At 34.7% G+C, this 26,885-nt stretch overlaps 1 protein-coding gene across 4 annotated transcripts in view; it reads left to right on the top strand.

Annotated features, from left to right (window-relative positions):
- Positions 1-21,629, top strand: part of LOC124157694 (vacuolar protein sorting-associated protein 54) — a 94,578-nt gene extending 72,949 nt beyond the window's left edge. For 3 of the 4 annotated variants that reach the window (XM_046532640.1, XM_046532644.1, XM_046532642.1), the window contains 8 exons: positions 3,788-3,802; positions 8,276-8,443; positions 9,403-9,524; positions 10,092-10,356; positions 12,463-12,595; positions 14,154-14,253; positions 16,229-17,083; positions 20,600-21,629. In XM_046532640.1, coding sequence (XP_046388596.1) covers positions 3,788-3,802; positions 8,276-8,443; positions 9,403-9,524; positions 10,092-10,356; positions 12,463-12,595; positions 14,154-14,253; positions 16,229-17,083; positions 20,600-20,711 — 1,770 coding nt within the window. In that variant the 3' untranslated portion in view covers positions 20,712-21,629. The remainder of the gene's footprint in view (positions 1-3,787; positions 3,803-8,275; positions 8,444-9,402; positions 9,525-10,091; positions 10,357-12,462; positions 12,596-14,153; positions 14,254-16,228; positions 17,084-20,599) is intronic. The other variant, XM_046532641.1, reaches the window with a different exon arrangement.
- The last annotated feature ends 5,256 nt before the right edge of the window (positions 21,630-26,885 follow it).

The raw sequence follows: 26,885 nt of genomic DNA, 5'->3' as shown, positions 1-26,885 counted from the left end.
GTAAAAAATTCCCTATCCTTCTTCACATGAAACTATTTAAAATGGCGGACTAAAAGGGTTAAATGGTGTAAAAATGTATTGATTTAAGGGTTCATCTTTCTCCCTTATTCAAAACAAGTTTTTGTGACTTTTTAAGATAGGATCAATCATCTATAAAAAGATGAAAATTGTGATGAGCCTTGTGATAGATGGTGAAATTCAAATGTTTTACATTCATTATTGACATGGTCTTCAATTAACATTACTTTAATTTACATGGAATCAGATGTTAATCAGAGTTATGTTAACCGAGAGATTAGTACAAGTTCTTCTCTGTTCTTTATTGTGTGGACTGTTAGACTGGTAATTGGATGGTTAATTGTGCTTTAAGAAATGGCAAGCAAAGCAACTTGGTGATGGGTTAATGCATAAGTAATTATTTTTTCTGTACATCAGCTCTCATTGAAGCAGCAATACTTGGTTATTTCTTGGTTAGACTGTTGAAAAAAAATATTAAGGTGGGAAGGTTCATTTGGTGGTGGATGAATTTCCATTGTGTTTGAAGGGGCATGCTGAAAGACTTAATCTCAAAATTTTTGATGGAGTTTAAACCTATTTAACCTCCCATTCTCCTCTCAATGGTCGCTACCATTTCATTTCTTGGATTTGGTAGCACAAAGTACCAAATCCAATATTTCCTGCATGAAAATTTTTGGAATGTTAACTTTCGACATGAAATTTTTTCTAATGCTATATCTTGTATACTTCTGCGTGTACAATTATGTGTGAAACCATTCTGGTATGCTTGCATTCTCTCACATTCCGTGTCATTTGTGGTGAAGGTGGCTGTGATTTCTGTCCTGTTTATAATACACTGCATTTAGATTTTTTCCAGGTGTACTCTGCTTTCTGTATCTTTTGTTGTCTATCACTTTGTGGCCAGTGCTGGTCACTTTATTCTGAGTTAGCAAATCAGTTTTTCAGTGCAGGATAATTAACCATTCATGGGGGGAATTAGATTGAGAAAGTGGGGGGGGGTGATTGAAGGAGGTTTTATTTTTATAGACTTTAAAGGAGGATCCTAGGAGAATTTGTGGCCACAGTCCTGATTTCCTTTTCTCAAGATTGCATTTTCTTATCTCCAATGCCTTCTGGATCACCTGGGGTTCAAAAGGTAGAAGGTAGCAAGTGACGAAGACGTAACTTTAATTTAAGTAATTACTTTTTAAAATCAGCTATTTGTACTCATAATTGATTACTTTTTTTGCAAAGTAACTGTAATAGAGCCCAGTTACTTTTTCTTGGTACTTCTACCAACAATGTAAACACCCTCCACTGAAGAGGTGATTTATGCCCTCAGAAGAAGTGGCCAGGAACTCCCACAAAATGTGGAGCAACAGCAGATACACTAAGCAAAGTACACTAAAATGACTCCAATTATTGAGGTAACAACCTGCCAGAGCTTTAATCAATAAAATACGGTGTAAGGAATATGTACTTCTAAATTAAGCCATTGGTAAGTTAGTTCACTGGTCCCATTCTCAAGGTTTGTTTTTGTCTGGCATTGTTTAGAACCTTGCATTCAGTAGTGCTTTTTTGTTTTTTCTTTCCATTTATTCCATTTTGTTTTGTTGGAGTGGATAATGTCACAGTTTTCGGCTGAGCAGTGCTTAAAATGAATCACTAGATACAGGTGCCTTTAGTGTTTTTTTGGGACCTTTTTTACGTGTGCTGCCACTAGTTACTCAAAGATATGGTGGGTTTTATGTGTGTTTTTTGTATGTTGTTATTGCCGGATAATATAATCTGCATTGTTGAAATTGAAATACTTTTAATAAGCCTCTGAACTAAGATTTATCCCTCAAAATTTATTTTCTGCTTTCATGTTGTGGGCATCATCTCTTTTGTGTCCATTACTTGCAAACTTTGTTCCATAACTTATCACTCTGTGATAGAAAAAACATTTAAGCTCATCTAAACCCCGTGGTGTTTTTTGAAATTTAAAATGAAAGCTTAGAAGGCTCACACATCAATGCCATTGAAATTCAGCATCAGGAAATTTTCTGTAATGAGTTTGAATTTTAAATATTCTGTTATGATAAAGTTGATCATATTGATTTAACTAATATACATATTTACATAGAATGATCATGCTCAGTCATGATTGAAAGTATTATAACAAATCAAGCCATGTCACTTATTGTAGTTTTCAAAAAATGTTCTTTCGGTACTCTGCTAGTGTCTGGAGAAGGCACAGTAAAATTTTTATGAACCAAAGTATTGCAACAATTATGCTCCATGATATGTTTGGTGATAGTTAAAGGAATAATTTTATTTCCATTATTTGTGTCTTAAATGCCCAAGGTGAGATCTCAGTGCTAAATCAGAATTTGAAATCAATCTGTTAATTAGCCAATCAATTGTGGAATAATCTTATATGATCTTCAAGTCTCTTGAAAGGCAGCCCAGCAGTTAACTTTATCTTAGTGAGTTACTGGAAACAGAAGTAGCCGTAGTTTTGAATTATTCTATTATAAACTGTGCTCAAAACAATCGATTACATTTTTGATAATATGTATGTTTTTAGAGGGGTTGGGATACCTTGATTGTTTTGAAATTTCAGTAAAATGACTAGTGGAGGTGAAATGATTATTGAGGCATGAAATATCTCTTTATTATTTTTTAATGGCTTTTTTTTATTATTTTTCTTCGCGGTTGATAACCTTTGGCTATCATATTGAGGGATAATGGTGTCTCACTGTCTACCGAAGCCTAACCAAGATTTTTATCTTTAGCACGTTGCGTACCGGGGCAAGCTAATGTTTAGAATATAACTTTACCCAATCAAACGTTATGATGCATCAATTCATTATGAATACTGAACAACAACTGAAAACGTACTAATGAATGCGTATTGTTTGCTTTAAAATTGTTTAGGTTGACGCGCCTAAATGACGAGAATCTTCGTCATCCGTCCAGAACGTTCGGGAAAAAAATTACGAGAATTCTCGCCTTCCGTACGCAGCGTGTTAATACTTACCCCCTTAGAATATTGAAGTCTCAATCATTGTTTTATCCCTTGAAGTATTTTATTCTTTTGAAATTTTGTTCCTTTGAGGGCACCTCAAACATAGTTCCATTGTCATTGGGGTATTTAACATTTAAAAAAATGCAGTGTAAAAACCATAAATCCATATAACTACTTAAATACATCTGTGCTCATGGTTGTTTTAGTGGAACCTACCTCAAGACATTTGAGAGAAAGGCTGGTAATGAGAAGTGAAGGGCTACTTGATGAATTTTAAATTTATGCACATGCACCAAACAATTAGGTTTAAAAACCATTGATTTACTAGTGTGCCTGTTAATGAATTATTTTGTTATATCATGGGGAAATTTATTCTGTTTTGCCTTCTTGTAGAATTGTAGTGAAGGCAAGAATACTACCTTTGAACCTCATCATAAGAGATACCATTTGATTTGTTATGATGCATTTTAATGTAGCAGTATGTATTTATGTGGATTTTATTATTTATGTTTGGGTTATCTGATCACCTGAAAATTTTGGCATTTTGTAGGGTTGATTTTTAGAGGCACCATCAAATTTACTTTATCGTTGCTTATGGAGCAGATTTATTTCTGGCAATAATGACATTTTACATGATAAGTGAACTTTAATTGTTATGATATTAATTATAATTTCTGTCTGCCATTGCTTGATCAATTATCACTTCTGCTTCCATATTTTCTTCTTATGTTCATTGCATTCTTGCCTCTGACATCCTTCACTGTGGCATCTACTCACAAGATAATGAATACAAGGGTAAGGAAGAACTAGTAGAATAATGCTTGAGATATAAATCTGTAATTTTTTGATATCTCACCACAATGGTGCGAGTTCAAATGGGAATATTAATCATTATATGTACTCCCCTGGATTAGCACTTAGAGGGTTAAAGATGTAATATTATGTCCATTGGCATTTAAAAAATGTAAAATTATCTCCATACGTATTTAAAAAATGTTTATTAATTAATGTTTGTTAATTATATGTCCGTATGCATTAGGGAGATGGGATGTTGCTTCTCCCAGCATTTAAAATCATTTTTTGTCTGTTTAAGTATGACAGATAGTTCTATTTTATATCATATCACCTATCCTAAAATAAGGAAATATAAAATTGAGATAAGATAAAAATTGACCCATTAGTATGTAGTTACATCAGTATAATGTAGTTGACAGTTTCAAAATTATCTATTTAAAAATCGCCCACCAGGTGAGCAAAGACACCTTTAAAACAGGCCCTCCTCTAAGTATTATAGAAGTAATATCTGATCATAGCTGTATGAGTCATTGCTCCATGCAATTACTTAGTTCGGGGTCTCATTGAAATGTTTGAGAAACAATCCTTTTATGTCCTTAAATGATATTATCTCTAGTTATTATTTATTGTAATTAGTCATAAATCCTTTCTTCCAAATGGAAGCTCTTCATCACATGACACCCTATGGTTGTAATGAGATCAGACTTCTTCTAGCTGAAAATTTTAATTTACACAGCAAAAATTCATCATTTGGCGGCAGTCCTAAGAAGGATTTAACCCTACTGTCCGCTCTGTTCTTCTGTCAGTTTGTCTTTTCATGGTAACATAATATTGTACTCATAAAGTATGTACTACATACACATTTCTTTTTCCTTATATCTTTAATCACCTGATCTATCTATCTCATTGAAGACCTCCCTTTGCCATCATTTTTTTTATTTTTGTTTCATCAGACCGTGATAAAGACAATCATCAAGAGACAACATCAATTATTCCTATCATAATTAGGAGTATAATAATTTCTCCCCATACGACCGGGTGCGTGGCGTACTTTGTCCACAATATATGCATGTGCATATGCATATATGCATACATACATAATGCATGCAGCATTTATATGACAACTCTCGATTTTTGCTAAAATTTATCTTTATTTGTAGAAATTAGTTCAAGCTTGTACAAGCTTGAACTAATAGGTTGCACAAATAATTCATAAATTAAGATTAATATTAAACAAGAGTCAACAAAACTAGTTTCGATATCCTCCATTTTGCTGTAGCATATAATTTTTTTCCTATGTTGAGTCCGGTGTTGTAAAAACACATTGGAAAGCAAGTACATTTGTAGGTGATACAGGTTTAAAGGTATGTAGGTGGTACATGGCCGGTCGCGTGGCATAATTTATACGCCATGGGTGTCGGGTACCAGTCTAAAAAAATTTTCTACGATACTTTGTGCTTTAAAAACTCACGCTATAGACATTCAAAATGACACTGTAAGAATATGCGAGGCCATTCAAGAAAAGCAAAGCACGAGGTACACGGCCGGTCGCACTGCGTACTTTGTATGCCACAGGTGTCTGTTTCTCTTGCCAATCTAAAAAAAATTAGTCACTATACTTCGAACTCTGAAAACTCGCACAATAGACAGTCAAAGTACATTGTAGGAATACATGAGGCCATTTAAGACCAGAATGTGCGTACAATGTTAAAATCCTTGTTTTTCGAAGATTTGCGTACTTTATACGCCAGAGTGCCCACTCGAGGGTTAAGTAATGGATTGAGTGAAATGTAAAAACAAGTACTCTTTAATCTAGTGTGTTAATCATACTCAACAAATCTCATTTTCTTGAACTTATGAAGGTCATAGATGTCAAAGTTTTTGTAACAAAATTACTTTCTTGCCAAAGCTCCCTTGTAATCTCATCACCCCCTAATTTTCATTCTATGTATGACCATTACTTGAAGTGGGAAGGTAGAAAAAAGATGACATTTGTTTTTATGTATCATGCAGTCCCTGTTTACTTTTAAAATTGTTGGGTAATGCTCCTATTTAAAGTGTTCCATGGTTGTGTATCCATTTTAGTTTTGTTTAAAGTCAGTTATTAGTTTAAAGTCTCCCTCTCTCCTGTTTTCTAAATTTAAATTGATTCCCTTGGATTAATATTAATATAGGTGCTTCTGGAGGAAAAAGTTTTTCATATTTTAGTCTTGATTAGTTGGGAATTTATTATGACTAAAAAACACAGCTTTTTCTCACTAGCAAAGCAATAAGTCCTTTCTTTCTTATATGGCGGTTGATAAACTCCCTGTTGTTTTTTATTTTGAAAAAAACTGCTATCTCTTATTCAATTTAAAGAATAGAGTTGAACGATATGACCTTAGCTGTTGTTATACACATGAATCAAATAACTACTACCTAAATCCATGCTCTTTAAGGTATATATGTAATGTGTTTTTCCTATAGCTATGAGTTGCCAGTTCAAATGCACACATGTCCTTTGCTCTTGGAGTCGGATGCTCATTTAGAAGTATTCAGGATCTCAACATGAGGAAGCTAGGTATCTGTGTTTAAAGAAACTATTTTTTGGATCTTACGGCGTGATAAGGTTGTCCTGATGTTTTCCGACCCCCACTACTTGCTTTTCCCCGGGTTGGTGCTGGTTGTGGATGTGGGTCAGTAGCGGATACAGAAAAAACTCAAGGGGGGACGCAAAAGATATCTGGACAACCTTATCGCTTTTATCACAGTAAAAATTAATGAAGTCACATGCGAAGTTTAAGAAAGTTAAATAAAACTGAGGTTTAAATTTGCTGACCCTTGGGAGAACTGTAGAGGCCCAACTTCTAATGTTTGTTTTGATTCTTCAAGTTTAGTGTAATTAATCATGAACGGCAAAAGCCTCAATGAAGAATTAGATCTAAGGGGATTTATGGTGTTGGTGATTATTATTGAAATTTATTGTTTTTGACTTATTTTAATTGATCAGGGTGTAATAAGCATTCCTTTTTTACCACAGAAAAATAGTTTCTCTTGCCTGCAGATGCTCTAGTTCTATATCGAAGAACTTCTGGCGTGTAATATTCTTTGTATTAATATTGTATTCTGTAGCTCCTTCCTCCACATTCATTTTTCTTGTACATTCTCAACTTCAAATTAGTGTAATTTTTGTATCTTAAGGTCTCATATGTGTGAGAACAGGCTTCTATCGTTAATAATTCTAATTGCATGAACTAAAAAATCGTAATAGATGAATGAATAAAGTACTTTTTGCAATAGTTAGGTATTCACAATACATTTATCTAAGATTTTTCAATTAATTTCCACTACCTTCATAAATATGTAGTGTGGTCTGAATGTCATCAATTGAAATATCTGCAATTTGAAATGCATTGATCATGAATTTACAACAGTCGGCTGACCTCAAAATACTAAAAATGAACTTTAATCCTTAGAAATAATTTTGTGCATATTATTAATATCTGCTCGATGTAGAATAAAATATTCATCTTGTTTGCACCATGTAAATGGAAGTTTTTGCTAGGAGTGCTCTTTGTATAAAGCTGCTGTAGGAGGCTTTTGTCTATCATCATATGGAGCTGACTAGGTATATCAGTAATAGGAATTGCTCTCTATCAACCTAAATTTTTCTTTTGTCCATTTTGTATAAACTATTTGGTGATATCCCCAATTTAGATGTAGTATTTAGTTTTTTATGTATTCTAAGTATGTGTATTTATGTATAATCAGTGATACTGTATTTGCTCTTAAAAGTTTTAATTTTTTTTTGCTAATCGAGACATAGCCTTTAATGCTCCAATAAGAATTGAAAACAAATGGAAATAATTTGAAAGGCTATGTAATTTAGTGCATATTCATCTGATTAGGCATTTGATTTTTCTTTATACTTCCCTTGGTAACTTTTCTACTGTATTCGGGTGATGAAACCATTTACATATAAGTAAGAAATTATTTGGAAATGACCAAAGTTTAGTCTGCAATTTCCATAGTCTTTATTTTATTTCATGATGAGGAAATATCATCTACATTGACAAGTTTGTAAAATTTCAACTCTTTGGTTGTATCCATAGCTCCTTGTGTTGAAGGGATCTCTTCATGAGAAGCTCAGTTAATTATTTTCATGCTCCCAAACAGAGTTTGCATATAGGTATATAAACGTCATTGTTTTCATTTATGGAGGTAAATACAGTGTCATTTAGAGAAAGATATTTAAAAATATATGAATTATTGCATTAGTATTGACCACTAATAGAATTGATTAGTATGTAGAGAACTTATTTATGTCATTTGTACTGCATTATTGTTTAATTATATAATCATTTTCTAGATTTATCTCAGTTCAGTAATAAATTATGTAATATAATTATTAATGTGAAACTACTTTTTCTTAGAATAATTTCTAAATGGGTATGAATGCTGCTTGTGATTTACTTTAAAATTGTATCATTTAAGATTGTGATTGAAGCAGTAGCTGCTAGTGACAGTAAAGAGGTGGAGGATTTCAACACTTCTCAAGAGCAGCAGCATCATAACCCACTGCCTGGACTGCATCTTAGTGAGTGGACCAAAGTATTGCAGCGCTGTACTTCCTCATTATTACTTCTTATTGGTCGCGTAAAGGTGAGCTTTTCATCATGTACAAGTGAGGTAATTTTCTCACTCTCTAGAAAAGTCAGTGCTCTTGCCAGCGTTCTTGTTGGCAAATTTCAAACACACAGGCCAGGGCCAATTCCCAGTTTTTATTTCATAGGAGATATATGAGAGATCATATATGAGTATGTAACCTTTTCTCTTGCAATGGTAATATTGATACATATGCATTACTATCAGTGACTGCTGGCACCTGTCATAAAGTGGGGCATAGTAGACCTCACTTTGTAATATCAATATCAATCTGGAGGAGCGATCATGTAGCAAATTGCGTTGTATGTTTTAGACGTCTATGGTGGTATCTATATGTATAGCATAGTGATCAGTATCTCTACTTGTCATGTGGGAGACCGGGGTTTCATTCCCCTCTGGAGAAATATTTTTGCTGGCCTTGGTTGCGGCATCGCAAAGTCCTTGCCAGCCAAACCGAAGGTTGTGGATTTGTGTCCTGCCTAGGTAGGTTGCCCCATTCAGCGCATGGATATTCGTGTACATTTAATTGTTAATGATTATGAAAACCCTAATGAATAGGCCAAATGGTGCTGCTTTTGGTGGTGTAGCAATTAATAAAAAGAAATAACCTATTTTCATACCAGGAATCAGTTTAACCCTTATACTGCAACCGGGCCGATGTATTGGCCCGGTGGCAGTATAAGGGTTGTGTGAAAACTTCCATGGGCCGATTTATCAGCCCCACTTATTTGACTTATTTTATTTTGTGATTGTGGCCTTTTCAATGGCTGTCGTTTATACACGTGTGCTTTATCCCTGCTGCTTACTAAGATGGTTTCACCGTACATAGTAAAATAATGTAGCTGAAATAATTTAAAATCTGAAATCTTGCAAATTCTGGAAAATAGCCTTGGCAGTGAATGAGGTATAGAATTAAGTTGATAAATAGTAATTGTTCTTAAATGCTCTCTTTTCAGGCTGTCCATGATGTTATGCGTGAGGCAGCAGATGTTAGTGCGGGTAAATTTATTATCAGTAGTATTCCTGAAGATGAAACCTCTTCCAATAAAGATGAAGTGGACAAGTTGTGCGTTGCTGTGTAAGTTTTGAATGGCTTAGTATTTTCTTTTCTTTGGAAGTTATTTTCCTGACAATTCTGAGTTCTTAGACTCACTATTCTCAGTGGTAAATAAGTATCTTTGTATGGTTTTTGTGTAATAAGGAAGGCTAGGATAAATGTATCAATTAGTGTTTTTTAAAACTTAAGTGAAAAGTGGTGAAACCACAATTTTTGTCAAATTGTTAAATCAATATGCTGTGGTAGTGAGATATTAAAAAGAAAGCTGAACCAATTGGTCAGTAAAAAGATTTTTCGGGGCATTTCAAGAAAATCTGTTGTGAAAATTTACTAGCATCAAGGTAAATTCGTCTTAAGTTTCCATCCTACTAATGAGCTCTATATTCTTCTCTGCCAAAATTTCTTTCATCTTCTACTTTGCCATCAAGAGTGTTGAATAGCTTCCTTAATTTATTTGATGGAAAGAAGATCATCCATCTTACCAGTATTACATTATTTCTAGGTTTGAAAAATGGCATGTTAGCCTGAAACATGAGAAATTATCTTTAAAATATGTGTCCTATTCATCTGGAAACTTATTTAATTTAGGGCGGAGTCCACTGAAGTCTTTCTTTCCAATGAAGAGCATGCCAAAGTGATGGTTAGGTTAAAGGAGCTGCTGTGCTCTGTGAGTGATTTTGCCCATGAGAGGTGTGGTCATCTGGTTTCTGCGCAGGCAAAGGATGGTTGGCTGGACAGAGCAACATCCTCCCAGATTTGCCAATTGGCCAATGTTGTGGATGCATTTGTTGTAGAATGTGAGAAAATATGCGGAAGAACCAGTTCACCTCTGCAGGCTGCATTTAGACTACAGGTAAGCATTAGTTGATAAATTTTCTGTGTACATATTCTATATCATTGTTAGAGCCTCATTAAGTGCCTCCCAAACTTGTCAACTTTCAATCTGCTGGGAGCAGAAACAAACGTAAACACTCCAGCCTCAAGTTAACCTTGTGTGACTGTGCTCGACTGCTCACTCGCCTTGAGTTCATGGTCAACTGCTCACTAAGAACAAATTTGGGTGACCTGGAAGCTAATTAGGCGTTTGCTTACAAATTTACTTTGCTCAAATCTGTGACTAGTAAAAGGGTTCCAAGGAATAACCAGAAGTGTGGCACAATTTCTTGGGTGGCCAAGTGAGCGTTATTGTACGTACAGTTTGTCGTCTAGCATAGCCACTCTTGGCTGTTGATTTCCAGTTTCTCACTGGAGTACAGGCTGCCCATTTCTCTGTCAAAAACATGGTGTGGGAAATGACTCACCAGCAGCTGACCGATTGTGGCCGTTATGTAGGTCTGTTATTATTAGGTTGAGGATTTGGCTACTGATAGAAAGTGGTACCATATATCAGTTGACATTGTGGACTGTTGAGGTATTCAGTCATTATTCCGTTTAGAATATGCCATTAAAATGGGACTTCCATCCAGTAACTTGGTGCTTTATCCATTCCCTATGTGTATTTACAATTGGGAGTACATGTATTGAAAGAAATATAAAGAAATATTTTAGTTTGTTAAACTCGTTGGTGAGAATCCCAGGTAAAGCTGTTTCAAAACTTAATGTTTTGCATGTAATACTTTATTTTGGCCATTTTCGAGTGTGATGCATCAGTCTGGGATCTTCACTTGGGAGGGAAGATGAAACAATTGGACTAAGTATAGTGCCTACTCTACAAGATTTGCTATGGAAAACTGTATAAAGGAAGCTAGTGTTTAAAGTGATTTAAGTATTGGGATGGACATCAGTATGATTGAGGAGGAGGAGGAAAGCTGGCTTCCAGTAATGCTTTGAGTAAAGCATATGCTAGTGATCCTGTGTGAAGGGACATGTGTGGTTAAAAAGTTCTATTTATGAGGGTAAATTAAAGTTTACTAGTGTTTTTCTCCTTTTTTTATTAATTCTTTCATCTTCGTTTTCTTTATTTTGGTGACAACATTTTTTTGCTATTTTTCCATAATTATAATAATAGATATGTGAGAAAGTGTTTTACCTGTCACCCATACATGTCTGTTATATTCTTTTGGCTCCCTTTTACCATGGAATGTATTTGGTTTTTATCCAATTTCGGCTTCTTGTAGGCTAAAATAAGGTATACACATTTGCGAGACTTACCGTATATGTCTGAATATAGTCCCCCCTTTTTTTCCAAAACTGCCCGAGATAAAAGTTAAGGGGGGGACTATATTCAAACCCATTTTTTTAATTTTTTCCCGAAACTCAAGCCTCAAAATTAGGGGGGGGGGGACTATATTCGGAGGAATACGGTAGTTTTAAATCAAATGATATGTTTAATATGCTCATTATAATCAGAATGTTGAATTAAGGGATTATCTTGGGTATAATTTTCATGAATTTCTCTTTGCTATCCAACCTGGCCATTATGATGACGGCTGGCAATGTTTAAGTGGCTGTCTCTGCTAATGTTATCAGCCATAAGTGGCATTGCAACTTTAGCAGGAACCATCAAGGTGACCTGTTTGGCTATATTAAAGAAATTTTGATATTAATTGTTGTTTTATAACTTATTTTAAGTTTTTTTCTGTACTTTATGAGACAATATTTTTATTTCCTGGCTTTTTGTACAAATAATATTATTTTGAGTTAACAATTTGAGTTCTAGATATAAATGGAAATTTTAAAACCCAGTCTGAAAACCTCAGTTATTTCTTGGTATGGTCAACGCCAGAAGATGCATGTAAAATTCATGTATAACACTTGAATTTACTAAAAGTACCTGAATGCCATGGAATGTCAGTTTTACAGAGGAAAATCATTTTATTGTATCTCTTGTCTAATTTATACCTAAGCCTAATTGAATAAGATTACTTTATTATAGTTAAACTTCCTTTTGAAGTTGTTCAATTTTAGTAATATTTTATTTGTTGTTGACTTATTATTTTTTTATCTTTTTGTTTTCAAGGCAAGCAGATTTGTCCAACGCTTTCATAATGATAGAAACACAAAATTATATCTCATCTTAGATAGTGAACGATGGAAACAAGCAGATGTCCCTACAGAATTCCAAGACCTTGCAGATCACATTGTTTCCACTGGTGAGTTAATTTATTTTGAGGTCATGGAATAATTCTTACTTTTGGTATACCACAATTAGGCTAGCCATCTTGCCTATGCAGAAAAGGGGGCTCATAATCCATAAATTTGTGCAGTTCTAATTTTTTTTATGTTCTGCTCATACCAGTGCCTTTATTCAAAATCCAGATTTGCAACTCTGAAAGACCTGTGCGATTCTTGGTGGGGGCAAAGAAGTGCGAAAATTTTGCAGTATTTTAGATATTTTCTTTTTTATCCCAAATTATATTTCAACAATATAATTTCTCATAGTTTATATCATAATACAGTTGGCATAAGTAGTATGCCCAATATTTGCCTTCAAGCATGGCTAAATCAAAAAAACATACCGGTGTTTTGGAGTTGCAAATCTGGCACTATTCCTAACAATATGTCAAAAAATAAGGACTACATACATGAATTTATGCATTAGTTCATGTTTCATTTGACTGGTTTAAATGGTCATTATTTGTCAATGGACTTATATTGACTTGGACTGTGATTTTAAATAATTATAAAGTAAATTGGCATTAAGTATATTTTAATACTTCACTTCTTAATCTCAATAAAGTTTAGGCCAATTTGCTAGTTAAATTTAATAAAGTTTATATAAAAACTTAAATTATCTTATCCAGAGTTTATATACCCAAAAAAAAGAATTATTAAAACAAATATTAATCCTCAGGTTAATCACATTTTGGATATGCCTGTGTCAATTCAAATAAATTCAGCATACTTGGAGTGACAGGATTAGGATGACTGGATCCTGATTCCACACCACCCTCTAATTTTTTGTGACAGCATTTTTTCTCTGCTAAATTAACGTATAAGGAATTTTTTTCTCCGTTGATATTTCCACTACTTTATTTGCTCATGAAATCTGGTGGTGATTTCATGTTCAATATTCCTATCTTATCATTTGCATCCCAACATATACCAAATTAATTGTTGGGAAAACCTTGGGATATTTTGAGGATAAAAGTATGGCAGAAAAAGAAGTGATTGTGGCCATGTTTATGATTAAGCACCTTTTGTTTGCTGTGTAATGCTATGATTAATTTTCGACATTTAAAGTGGAAATTATCCTCTTGACTTATAATATGTCCTTAATGCCTGTGAAAAAAATATATGTACTCTCAAGTTTAGATAAATAACTGTAAAGCAAAAAGAGACTTATAAATACTAATTATTTTCACTATTCTTAGCCAATTGCTACATATTGGAAAAGCAGCCAATACCATTCATGCAGATTCCTTCATATTGACTACTAACTGTCCATATACATAGGTTCATATATCCAAGTACTCAATTTTCCCATCAGTTACATCTATGTAGTAGTCCTCATAGTAATAAACACTGAAATTCTATTCCATGTAGTGTGTCTTCCTCCATAAATATATCGAGGAAATGATGGTATTATTTTTTATTCTGGATCCTATTTTATTCTGTAGTTATTCATGCCCAAACTTGAGTGTGCATAGTTTCTGGGCTGTACCCATCATATTTCCCTTATTTATTCTGTGTGGTTTTTTTACTCCCCAGGGAAGTTTACCTTGCACAAGCGAGAATCAGATGGTAGTATTGGTGATCAAAAGCCTGCAAATATTTTATTAATTGATGGTGAAAAGTTTGCTGTTGTTGGGTAAGGATGTACTTTTATTTGTATTTTGTTTAAGCGTAGATATTTTAATCGTGCTTTATTCACTTTAATTTGGAGGTCTTGCATTAATCAATACTAATCAAATCTCAGCATATGGCTGGGAGCCATCACTATATTTTTCAAGGTCAAATTGTAAAAAGCTTGTATCCTTCTCTCGTCATATCAAGAAGGTTGGTGTGAAAAATGAAGGACATTAAGTGTCAATTTCTTGGAAATTTCATAATGCGCTCTTCTAATCATACTCCATTGACTGACAAAAACAAGAAATTGGTTTTCTAGGTATACCCTCTGGGAATTGGATTTGAAAGTTTGCAATTTTTTAATTGTTCTTTTGGCAGTACTTGTGTAACCATACGAATAAATTTTATTTGGATGAAAAACAAGTCTAATGTTTTTTATGTCTTATAAATCATGATAAATAAAACTTAGGCATGTAACTGCACTACTTCTTGAGTTATTAGCATATGAATGCTGTAATTGGCATCAAATCACATTAGTTTCATTAAAATGGCACTGTGGTCAGTTGAAATAGCTGGAGAAATATTTAACTTTGAAATACGTATAAGGATTAAATTATCCTTATTCTGTGCACTCTAATTTTGTTTTTTAAACTCAAGAGATGTCATTTATGATGGCATAACTTTTTTATAACTTCTGCAAAATATATCTGTTTTGAACTGAGTATTCATGAACCCACCTCCGTTAACATTGGTAGCTGGGAAAGAGGGAAGACATTATTAAATGAACAGGAAAACATTTATATCATTGGTTGGAAACACTCTTTAGCTGTCCAGAGTTCTCAGGTTTGACTCTGTCCCTTTAACCCTTTCGTTGCTGTGAACGTACCTGGTATGTTCGCACAGCAGGGTGCTGTGAACGTACCTTTACATCCTCCCTGCCTGCACTCAGCGCTTTCGCCGCATGTGGGGGTAGGTTTCTGTAGGGTGAGCAGCAGCGAAAGGGTTAAGCATGAAGCACATGGAATGTGTGGTCATCCTCTGTCTTTTTAATCTTTGACTTAATATCTTTATTGTGGCTAAATTAATTAATCGTGGCCTTAAGCTGGAATGAAAAAATACCCTATTTCTGTTATAGATATTGGATATCCAGAAATTTCTCTCTGAATTCATAGATGATGCTCAATATATTCTCAAATTCATCTAGTATTGGTGAACTGTACCAATATTTACCAAGTTTACTTTGAAACACTGGGTGATTGAGATTCAAGCCATTATCTCATTTGTGTTTGGTGCTTGAATCAACCAGCTCTTATTTTGTTTTCTGTGCATCAGCTTCTATTAATCCTTATGACTGTTGAGGTCAAATCTAATACATTAGATCTTTCATCCTAATGGAGGAGAAAGCCCAAATGAATAGTCAAAAGAGTATTAATCCATTTGTGAATGTTTCCTTAAGAAGTTTTGCTTTGATTTCTTAGTTATGCTACCTCTTCTTTTTCTCTATACATTCCATTCAATTTGCAAATTGTTTTGGGGCGAATAAAGATGGGAAGTGGAGAATTAAGCAGGGTAGACAAGGGAGAGCCAGGGAGGAGGTGTGTGCTAGTTACTAATCAGAATTATTCCAAACATATTTATTGCAAGTATTTAATTCTCAAGTGGTTGGCGACATGATTGAAATGTGTTGTGTTTGAAGGTTTTCATGCCAAAGGCTCAACATAAGGGCTCATCTTGCCCTTGAAAAGAAAATTTTCAAGCACACCAAGTTTCGATTGTGGTACCAACCACTTGGAATTAACCCCTTGTCATGGAAACCAATAGCAATTATAAAGATCAATGCTGAGGGCACCCCTCCAGTTGAGTGTTTGGGGGCCTGACTAGGGAAGGGATAGCTATGTAATCTAAATAAGGAGTTACTTGAACGATGGATTATCAATTCTCTGTGTGATGTATTGTTTTTGTAGATACTTTCAAAATATATTTTTTCATTCCATTAGGACTGTGCTGCTGCTGATGAAAATGATCTGTGAATATTGCTCATGTGCAGATGCCATTCCTTCTATGGCACCAAACCTGGCTCGCCATGCTGCTGACCTTCTTAAAGTATTCAACTCAAGGTCATATAAACTAGTCTTAGGTGGTGGGGCCCAGCAGCAAGCTGGGCTGAAGACTATCACCAGTACGAACTTGGCCTTGGCTTCACGTGCATTGCAGCTATTGCTTTGGGCCATCCCCTTAGTGAAAAAACATTTTGTCACCATTTTAAGGAGTCAGGCCGCCCTCAGTGCTCAAGATACTGCTTACAGTTTACCCAAATCCCTTAACTCTGCATCATCGCCATCTCTTGTCTCATTAGCCTCTTCATCACAACCGTCCAGTCAGATTTCAAATGGCTCTGCCACCAGCACCCCTTCAAGTCATGGGGTCTTGAAGAATGGATCTGTGACAGCCATCACTTCATCATCATCATCATCTTCACTTGCCACTGCATCTGTGCAATCGCCAAGTCAACAGTCAATACAACGTCACATACAGTCAATAAATGCCACCATGGACATGTTAGAAATAGACATTCGTTCTCATGTAGCCGGCATTGAAACGAAACTCCAAAGTATCATGTTGAAATTACTTGGTGCCCAGCTGTCGCAGTGGGATGCCAGACCTCCTGTGCCTTCCGCTTCATTTCGTGCTGTTTCAAGGGATCTAACCAAACTACATGAGGCCATTTCTGATGTCATGCCTTCCCAGCAAGTTCAGGAGCTCTACCGCAGTATAAATAGTGCATTCAAGTCAAAATTTAAGGAAAAGTTGCTGAAGCTGAATATAGTGAACGATGGGAGTCCTCAGCATGGGTAAGTTTAAATATTTGTTCAGTTTTTAAAATTGTGTTTGTTTCAAGTTGCTTAAAATATTTATACTTAATAAGTTATGTGTGTACTGCGGGGATCAAAGTTATTAATTTATTGAATATTTTGTGTATTTGGTATAAGATTCTCCTTGTATGGTGGTAGAATACATATATGCTTTATTTATTGACTCAAATATTGCATGATTAAAGTTGTGATGACTGGTAAAATCCAATGTTACTGTAGACTCTCGTTATTACGGAGTTCATGGGACCGAAAAACCGAAGGTTCGTGATAACGACTTCTTCTTAGACTTCCTAAACCTAATGTGCATAGGAAGAGGACTAACTGTACATCCAATTTACGAGCATTAATGAGTGGGTCACCTTAATTTCACAGGAAAGAAACTTATTAGTATATGATGTTGCGTGCATTTTGAAGTATCTTCCACTGAAGGAAGAACCATAATTGACGCTCTTGGGCACAGTAAAAGAAGATTACTTTAGATTGGATAGGCCTTTTAGTTGGGACCAACAATTTGCTTTGTAATAACGAGAACTTCATAATAACCTTATTTGTATTAGCAAGAGTCTACTGTATTTGATTAATTGTAAATTAACCATTGCTGGAAGTGGGATGCTAATTTTTTTCATGTATCTGCGTTAGATACTGAGTTAGTGGCAATTATTGAATTTTTGGGAATTTTTATTTTATGTCTACTTACTTTACATAATTTTATTTAAATTAGTAAATTCATTTATTCTATAATGCATAGTAAGAGTCTAATGTATGTTGATACCATTTTTTTTCATAAAATAAAAACTTAAAAAATAGGTAAAGTCAAGGAAAAGAGCATCATTTCACAGTTACCGAGTTATTTCGGCTCTTTTCCCCTCAGCTGCCACAAGCAAAGTATTGTTCTTAAAAAAAATTATATGAACAAGAGCCAAATTCACTAGAACTATATGATTGGTCATAGATTTATTGATCATTATTTCAAATATATCCTCATAAAGGTATGGATACACTAATACTTCTTGTAGCACAGTATGTGTCCAAAATCCCCCTCAGGGAGACAGAAAAAAAAGTAAAACCTGAAGTACTAATAGTGGCAGTCAAAACACCACCATTTTTATTTCACAGGATATTGGAGTACACATTAACCTTTACTTTAAAAAATTGGATGAGCTAACTACTCTGCCTTTTGGTGATATTTTCTGAAAATATGGAGTAATGTTTTTGACCTCAAAAAATTGGTTGATTAACAACTGTTGACATTATTTTGTCTTAAATAACAATGCAGGGGAAAAAAGATATTAATGTGGAAGCTATGTACTTTGATTGACAAGGGGTCAAAATTTCATTCAAATATATTACGGGGTTTCAGGAAATTGAATTCCACTACCGCCACTTCTGAGCAAACATCTCAAACTTTGACCCCCCATATCTTGCTAACTATGAGAGTGAGAGAGGAAATACTTTACATGGGTCATTAAGTATTAATATTTTTCAAACACCTTATTGAGTAAATACTGTCAAATAATGGATGCATTTGACCCGTAATTCACAAGAGAAGTAATAGTATCCTTATTGTCGATTTGTTAACATATTCTCATGGTGTTTTTGGTCAAGACACAATAGTAGGCATGTATGTATCTGTTTTAAGTGGCCACTGAATATAGGAGAGTGGCCACAAAAAGAGGTGAGCCCTGAACACAGGTGAGAGATGTGAGGTTTTTAGGAATGAGTTATATGTGTATTAAAATAAGCCATTAATTAGATTTCGGCCTGAAACAGTTATGTTTACCTGGTTAGAGTTTGAAAATTTTTGTTTCATCCATACATATATACTATTGTCAAGGGTGTGAAAGAAGCTATGCCGGTTGCAGGAAGTAGAGGAGCAGTACTTTTTGAAATGTAACCTCTTTGTACATAATGTATTTAAGATGTTCTTTAGGAAGTAGAATTTGTAGATTAGAATCGAAGGATTCCCAAACTACCTTGGGCAGGTAAAGGTGGTTGATTAAGGATGGCCCCATTCAAGTAATTTTTTAAATTGTGATAGAGCTTGAAAATTGAGAGGACTATTTTAAAAAGATTTTTCTGTTTCTTGATCTATCACCTACTTCTTGAGCTATTTGAGGTGAAAAATTGATGGCCTTTACCCATTTGTAGATGTTGATGACATCATTAACTCTTGGTGTGCAAGTCACTGCCTCTCAATTACTCCTTGGCCTCCCTCATCAACCTCTTGTGGCTTGTTACTGTTTACACTCTTTTGAGCGATTACTTCCTTCAACACGTGCTTCCATGTGAACTAATATATGAGTCGTATCTCTAATGACATCACAAACTCTTGAAAAATAGGTGGCTACTTTCACTGTTTTTATTTAAAAATGTAAGAGTATAGTTAAATGAGGAAGATTTTTTTCTATAACTTACCCCATCCATCATCAACTTAACATCCATCTACCCACCAAATTCTTTTCATGAATTACAATTTTGGATCTGATTGAATTGCACTATTGGCTATTACCGAATAAAAATATGATCACTGGCCGCTGAGGGAGGTAGCAACTGAAAAGAGGCGGAATTTTCATTGCCTCTACAAGAAATATGTACATCCAAAGAAAAGTGGCCGTTTCTTGTACATGACACACTGGCTAAAGAGAGGTGGCCATTTGATCAGGTTATTCTGTATGTACATGGAAAATAAGGATTAGGTACTTTGGGAATACAATGAGTAGATTACAAGTGACAGTTTTTTGAAAATATAATGATTACAAGTACACATTACCTAGATTGTAAGTGTTACTGGTAACTAAATTATTTTCATTCAGTTATTTCCCCATCCCCATATCTGAACACTAATTGAATGTCCCATAATTTTGTAAAAAGCAACTGTGTTGCATACTTATTTGATGAAAAAAGAATTAGTAAACTGCATGAGTGATGGAGTGTATTTTTGGTCTGTCAGGTAGCAGGTTGTAGCAGGGAAATGTTATTAATATCAAATTGTGTTGTTCTCTCACAATTAAGGTACTTCAAAAAGGCAACTATAATAGACGTAAAATCTATTCATCAGTGCTTCATTGTGATTTATCAAAGATTTTTGTCTTTTAAATCTGAGCTATATGCTTCGAATTTTTTTTAACTCTATGAGAGATGTGTTATTTTTAGCTGTTCTTAATTAGGATAGTTTGATTTAAATCTTGTAGCTTTAGTGGTTTATTCTGAAATTGCAGTCAAATATCTTGGACACGTCTGAATTTCAGCATTCTGCTTCATCAAAAATGTTTGAAAATAATTGAAAACTTTGCTATAAAACTTATATTTGACTCCTACTTTGATATCATTCAGTAATCATTACTATTTTTTCAAAATTCCATAATTGAGTGAGAGGAGATAGCTTTCTTGCAATGTTGGTTTTTTATACAGTTATTTCACTATATGTATATGTATTTATTTAAAAAAGTACCTAAACTTTTATTTCCAATTAATAATAATTTATTTGTTTCACAGGGTTGTTACGACAGAATTAACATTTTACTTGGAAACATTAAAGACACTGAAAGTGCTGCCTATTGTGGAGTTAGGTGATCATTTTTTGGAAGATATTTGGTCTCACAGGTAACACAGTTTCTTGTAGATGACATCAATTTTAAAGATAGCAGCTGTAATGGTGTCAAGGGAAGTGTTACCAAACACAAGTGCAATTCATTCCTGTTGTATAGCCACATAGTGATGCTGAAATTGAAGCCTATGTTCACATTATTTCAGTTCTAGAGATGTTTGTGCTAATGAAGAGGAAATTGCTTTGAAAGTGCTATTGCTAGGAAAATCCTCAAGTCCTGTACAATGCTTTGTGATATTTCCTCCTGTCGTATTGTTGTCTGGAGCAAGTGCTGTTAATCGTAATATTGTGTCAAAACTTTTATAAAACTTTTATTTATTGATTTTAGTTGAAAAATTATTTCAAGAATATGGACCACTGATTCACATCCCAGGTAAAATGTATTTTTGATACTTTATAAAAACCTTGATGCATAAAAAGACCATGTAATATTAATTGTTGGATTTAAAGTTACTGTGTATAAGTCATTTTTGAACGGCTTACATTAATTGTTCAAGTGGGTGTATATATATTTGCAGAGCTGTCACATTTTGTGATTGATTTGTTCCTATTATTGTCATAAGAGAGATGTATGTCTTAGAGTTTGAAAGCTGTTGGATGGTATGCCGAACACATTTTATCAATATTATGGAAGTTTGTACTTATTAATGTTGGAAACATAGTCTTTGTTTGTCATATTTTGCTCTGATGGGTTGATTTGACTCAGTGATTTTGAATTAGCAAAAGTAACATGATATTAAGGAAGAATTGTGATGATAATTTTGAAATGAAAATTCTACCTTATGCCAATGAAATCAAAGAAGAAAAATATGAGCCATAAGGATTGTGTTTAGATAAGTATTGTATACATTTGGAAGAGTTGGTAATTATTAATCAGTATAGCTCTGGGACAGAATAAAAATTCTTAATGCATTATAAGTGAGCGTAAGTGTTTGATTTTCAGCTAAATTGTGCAGTTTCAAAGTCCGAGGTCCATCCTTTGAGGTTTTATAAATTACTAGCAAGCCGACCGGCATTGATTGGAAATGATAGTGCCCAGAAAAGTCGGAAACTTAGAACTTGGAAATCATGGCCACATGGCAGGAATTTTAGGTAAAGGAACAAAGCAGGTATGATAATGGTATACACATGTAGCAGCAAACAATGGAAGAAATGAATTCCGTATACTGAGCACGGGATCAGCTTGTACCCCACTCCACAACATCGGTCATTATGTGTGTCCATTGGTTCGTACAGCAAAAATGTAGCATGAACTAATACCCTAGAAAAATTGTTTGGACCGAGAGGATTAATGTGTAGTATCCCTCGAGTTATGTTTCCCTCTTTGCGTGTCAAGAGGTGTGCCTACCCGGCAGCATATCCAACCACAAAAGTTGTATAAACGTGAGTTGTATGTAGCATGACGTAACAAACGGTAATGAGAAAACGACGCAAAGGGCGCATTGGACACAACTAAAAGTGGAACTGCAGGGTTTGAGAGCATGAAATACATCCATGTACAAACTTTGGTTGCAATCTGTGTAGCCATATGGAAACGCATAGCGGACAGATAAAAAGACTTAGTGAAGAGTTCTCGGGATCGCCACCGGGTCAGGAACTCCATAGCTGCCGACGTTTCATTGTCTGACTTGGTCATCGTCCTCAGGGCTGTGAGTTCATCGTCCTCAAGGAGTAAGTGCTCACTCACAGCCCTGAGGACGATGACCGAGTCGGACATCGAAACGTCGACAGCTATGGAGTTCCTCACCTGGTGGCGATCCCAAGAACTCTTCACTAAGTCCATTCGCCAGGAAAGCACGAAATCTTTCTTCATATAAAAAGACATCCTCTTTTATATATAGATATGGATTTTAAAGATGTTGGACGAAAATTTGCTAATGAAGTTTATTCTTTGGCATGAAGGATCTAGCTTCATGTATAAAATTTGTATTCATGAAATGTTTGAATTATTTTCCAGCGTATCTTTTTTTTCTCCTTTCCAATAAAAATAATTATGAGAGCTGATATAATGACTATAAGTCAAGCTTTCCCTTTATTATATATTGCAAATGTAAGTTAATTTAGAGATCCTGATGTTACCTATCCTTCTGAAGTAGTTTTCATATTTTCCGAATGTTAAGTAATGAGCAAATAATTATATTTCATGCTTATTTTTTCCAAATGGGAAGCTAATCAGTGACTTGCCATGCAGCTTTTTTGATGTTATTGTTCAGAAAAGACATCTGAGCTGCGTCTCCAGATTATTTTTCTCATGACTTCACTCGCAGCATCTCGGATTTCATTTTAGGGATTGCTCATATCAATTTTGTAGTCCCCTTTTGTCCTTCTTCATTCTTCGTCCTTGCCTTTTTGATTTTCCTTTGTCTGGAACATGTCATTATGTCACATTACTTGTGAGGTTATGCCATACTCATTTGGACTATGATGTGGTCTGAATCTGTATCTGCTGCTAGGAAGCTGCACAAGTTTATCACACTATTTTAGGCATTTGAGTTACCTTAATTTAACCTATCTCATGCCTAGGGATTTTTCAAGTGTAATTCAACCAGTTATGGTGGTTGAACCATTTACATATATGTCATGTAAAACTTCTTCCTCTTCCAAAATTCTTTTCCTCTCCCCAACCTGTCATTTTTCATTCCTAATTCAAATTCTGAGATTTTGTTTCCATCTCTCTCTTCACCTAGGGAAGCTTTGCAGTCTCCCATCACTAGATTTTTCTTACCCGGGATATCTAATATTATCTCCTCGAGCTCTATATGTAACTTAAGAAATGTTTTTAGTTATAAGTACAGTTTTCCGAATTGAACTCAAGAAAATCAGTTCCCCCTTTTTACGTCTGTTTTGAAAATGTGCCAATACTTTTTCATGGTAAAAGTAGTTAAGAATGATAAGTATTTAATTTATTGCTCTTAGAAATACCAGCTTTTTTTTATAAGAATGATCATCATTTTTCATCAGCCTCGGTGAAATGGAGAAGTTCTTCCTTTTACATGTTTTACCATAGAGTTTATATTACTATTGTAGAGTATTTATTGTGTAGAGTATTTATGTGTTTAACTATAATTAGTATGACTTCATGGAAGTATCTTATGTTGATAAATTTTACTCTTTATTCTACGGGCCTTTTTACAGATAGTCATGCATTACATTGTTTCATCAGTTTCACAAGTCGTCCTGAGAGCACTTATTCATGAAGTATCATATACAGTGTCCTAAAGATATCATCTACTGCGTAGATATACTTAAAAAATGATTTATATGTTTTCATTGATTTTTTCTTGACTGTAGCCGAGAATGCCCCTGTGCAGTTAAAGCTGTTTTTACCACAAATAAAAAGTACTATAGAGAAGTGCAATGAAATCATATGTATGTGTATTACCATTTTTGTCCAATTTTTGGCTCCCATTTAATTCGTATCAGCCTTCGTTTCGCTAAATTTTTATTCTTTTCCAAAGAATGAGCAACTATACCAATTTTATTTTATAGTCAATCGTGGTATAATTTAAATGATTTAGTGACCCGTATTTTTCCGTTTTGAGATGTGCCTACTCCTCGCTATTTGTGAAAGGAACATCAGATTTCCAGTCGTATTACTAGAGCGACTGATTTTATCTTTTGCGTCTCTCCTCTATCACCCACTCTTATGGTTTTAAATGGTGTATTATGCTGTGATAATTCAATTATTCTTCGTGTCTATAAGGCATTTTCTCAGTGTTGTAGTCTACAATGTCATAAATCTTTTTGTAATGTTATTCGTCAAGGTCGGACAAATGTCCTAAAATTCTCCGAAAAATTTGCCAAAGAAGTCACAATATTTTTAGGAAAATAGTTCCTCAAAAGTCTTTAAGGATTATGTCTGAGAATATGTAAATTTAACTTAATTATTAGAAAAAAATAGCCCAGGTTCTTCGGATTTAGGAGGCTTATATGAACTTGATTAAAGGAAAAAACTGCAAATTATTATTTTTCAAATTCTAAAAATCGATAAAAAATGCTAACATCAAATATCAACTTAAGCGTAACGATGAAATAAAAAGTCCAAGGAAAGTTTTTATTTATCGGTTAAAGTTGACACTTCAAGAAATTCCATAAAAGTCTCTCATAAAAGTTATTGCAAATGTTTTATTTGATGCAATTAGTGAAGATTTCTATTTTTAAACTTGTAAGTCCCACTTGTACAAAAATTCGAAAGACATTTTTCCCTCTCTCTGGTCATTTGCCATTGAAATTCTGAAAATTCCTGTCAACTCCGCGTCGTTTTATTGAAACAGGTAAGTGTTTGCCATAAAAACCGTCACATATCTGTTCACGGTGTATCATTATCATTTTTACTCAAACCACGAGTGTTTATTAATGTGTTGTAACTGGTGCAACTTCATGGCTTGGTAAGGTTTATGGAACAAATTCTCCAAGCTTACAATTTCCATTGATTTTGCATGCAATTCTTATTATAGCTCATGAACATACATATTAATATATGTTCATGTTCTAGTCTCTTCAAAATACAATGTTTCATGTATAGAAGCCACAATCCTTCTTGCTGAAAATGCACCATTTCACTAGTGATAACTTTTCTAGCATCTACCGGGGCAGAATGCCTATGGGTCGGCAGTAGCGGATACAGAAAAAACTCAAGGGTGGGTCACAAAAGATATCTTGAGCTATCCTTACTTTTATCACAATTAAAAATAATCAAGTCACATGCAAAGTTTATGAAAAATTTATTAAAACTTGTTATACATATGTACAAGACAATACCATCTTATGATATAAAAAAGCTACAATTGTGGTTCTGCAATGTTAAGCAACGTAGGCGGACTCGCAAGGGGGGATGCGTGCCCCCATATGTATCCGTCTGTCAGTCGGTGAAAAACACCCCCAGGGAAATAACCTTTTGCACTGCTCTTTGTTGTTGATAATAAAAAAATAACACGTCCAGTATTTGTTACTTGATTGCCAGAAAATGATAGAATTGGATATAGCTGAACGCAACTGGGAAATTTTTGGATGCGCGTTCATAATTGGAGAAAATGGTCACGTCCTCCAAATGTCCAGGGGATTACTTTCGCACAATCTTGACCTCAGAAGTTCTTAGGCTGAGAAAGCCACGCATATTTCGGGAATGAGGAACTGATATTTTTTATGAGAAATAAAATAATTTTCAGCAGCGGATATCTGTATTTGTATAGTACTATACATTCATCGAGACATTAGGTGGTTTCTTTAGGACGCTTTATACTACACTTTTTATGAATAAACCTCCGAAAGAAATTTTAATAATGCAAAACAATGCGGACTCTAAATTAATATGCGAAGACGATACTTCGTGCAAAAATGTGATCTTGCTCCCAGGCAGTGGCGCTGACTCCGTGGATACAATGAATTCATATAAGGCCTCGGGTACGATACGAACGGCGAGCGGCATGTGAGCGGCAGCGGTGTCTACAATACGAGCGGCAATTGTCTAACCGCTCAGGTTTCTCACCTTTTCTAACTTCAGTCTTCCTTTGTTTGGCCGTATTCTCACTACTTTGATGTTTCTCCGCTTACGTTTTCAACTACACTGAAGGATGAATCTACTGTGCGGCGAGCGGCAGTGGAAAAGAAATCGGTCTGGACTTGGAATCATGAGCGGCACTGGGCGGCGCCGCTCACTGTCGCTCGCCGCTCAAACATATCGTACCCACCCTCAATAGATTTACACGTAACTAAATGAGGCCCGATATCAGAGCGGCGCCGCTCACGCCGCTTGCCGCTCGTATCGTAACCGAGGCCAAATGCGCGAGACTAAACGAGCCAATTGACCTTGGAATCGTAATGAGATGGAGCAAATGAACGTCGGCAGTGTTAAACAATGGATTATGACTCATTAGATGCGATTTTTCGCTAATCCGCCTAAAATCGCAAATAACGCGAAATTTCGTTTTTATATTTACCGATTTCGCGTTATTTCGCGATATCGCGTCTCGCGAAATTCACGGACCTCTACTTATATATTAAAAAATGCATTGTATTCTTTGTGGTTTATCAAGCATAGGGTGTTTATAATTTTTAAAGGTCCTTGGTGCTATTTAAAATATATTAGTGAGCCTTACAAATTTCATTCTTTTTTTATTACAAAGTAAAGCCTGAAAATATCAGTTAAATATTTTATTTTCTACATTTAAAAGG

The sequence above is a fragment of the Ischnura elegans genome, chromosome 4 (genome assembly GCF_921293095.1).
Source record: "Ischnura elegans chromosome 4, ioIscEleg1.1, whole genome shotgun sequence".
NCBI lineage: Eukaryota > Metazoa > Arthropoda > Insecta > Odonata > Coenagrionidae > Ischnura > Ischnura elegans.
The sequence above is the reverse complement of the archived record's forward strand: the minus strand, read 5'-3'. Positions and strand labels throughout refer to the sequence as shown.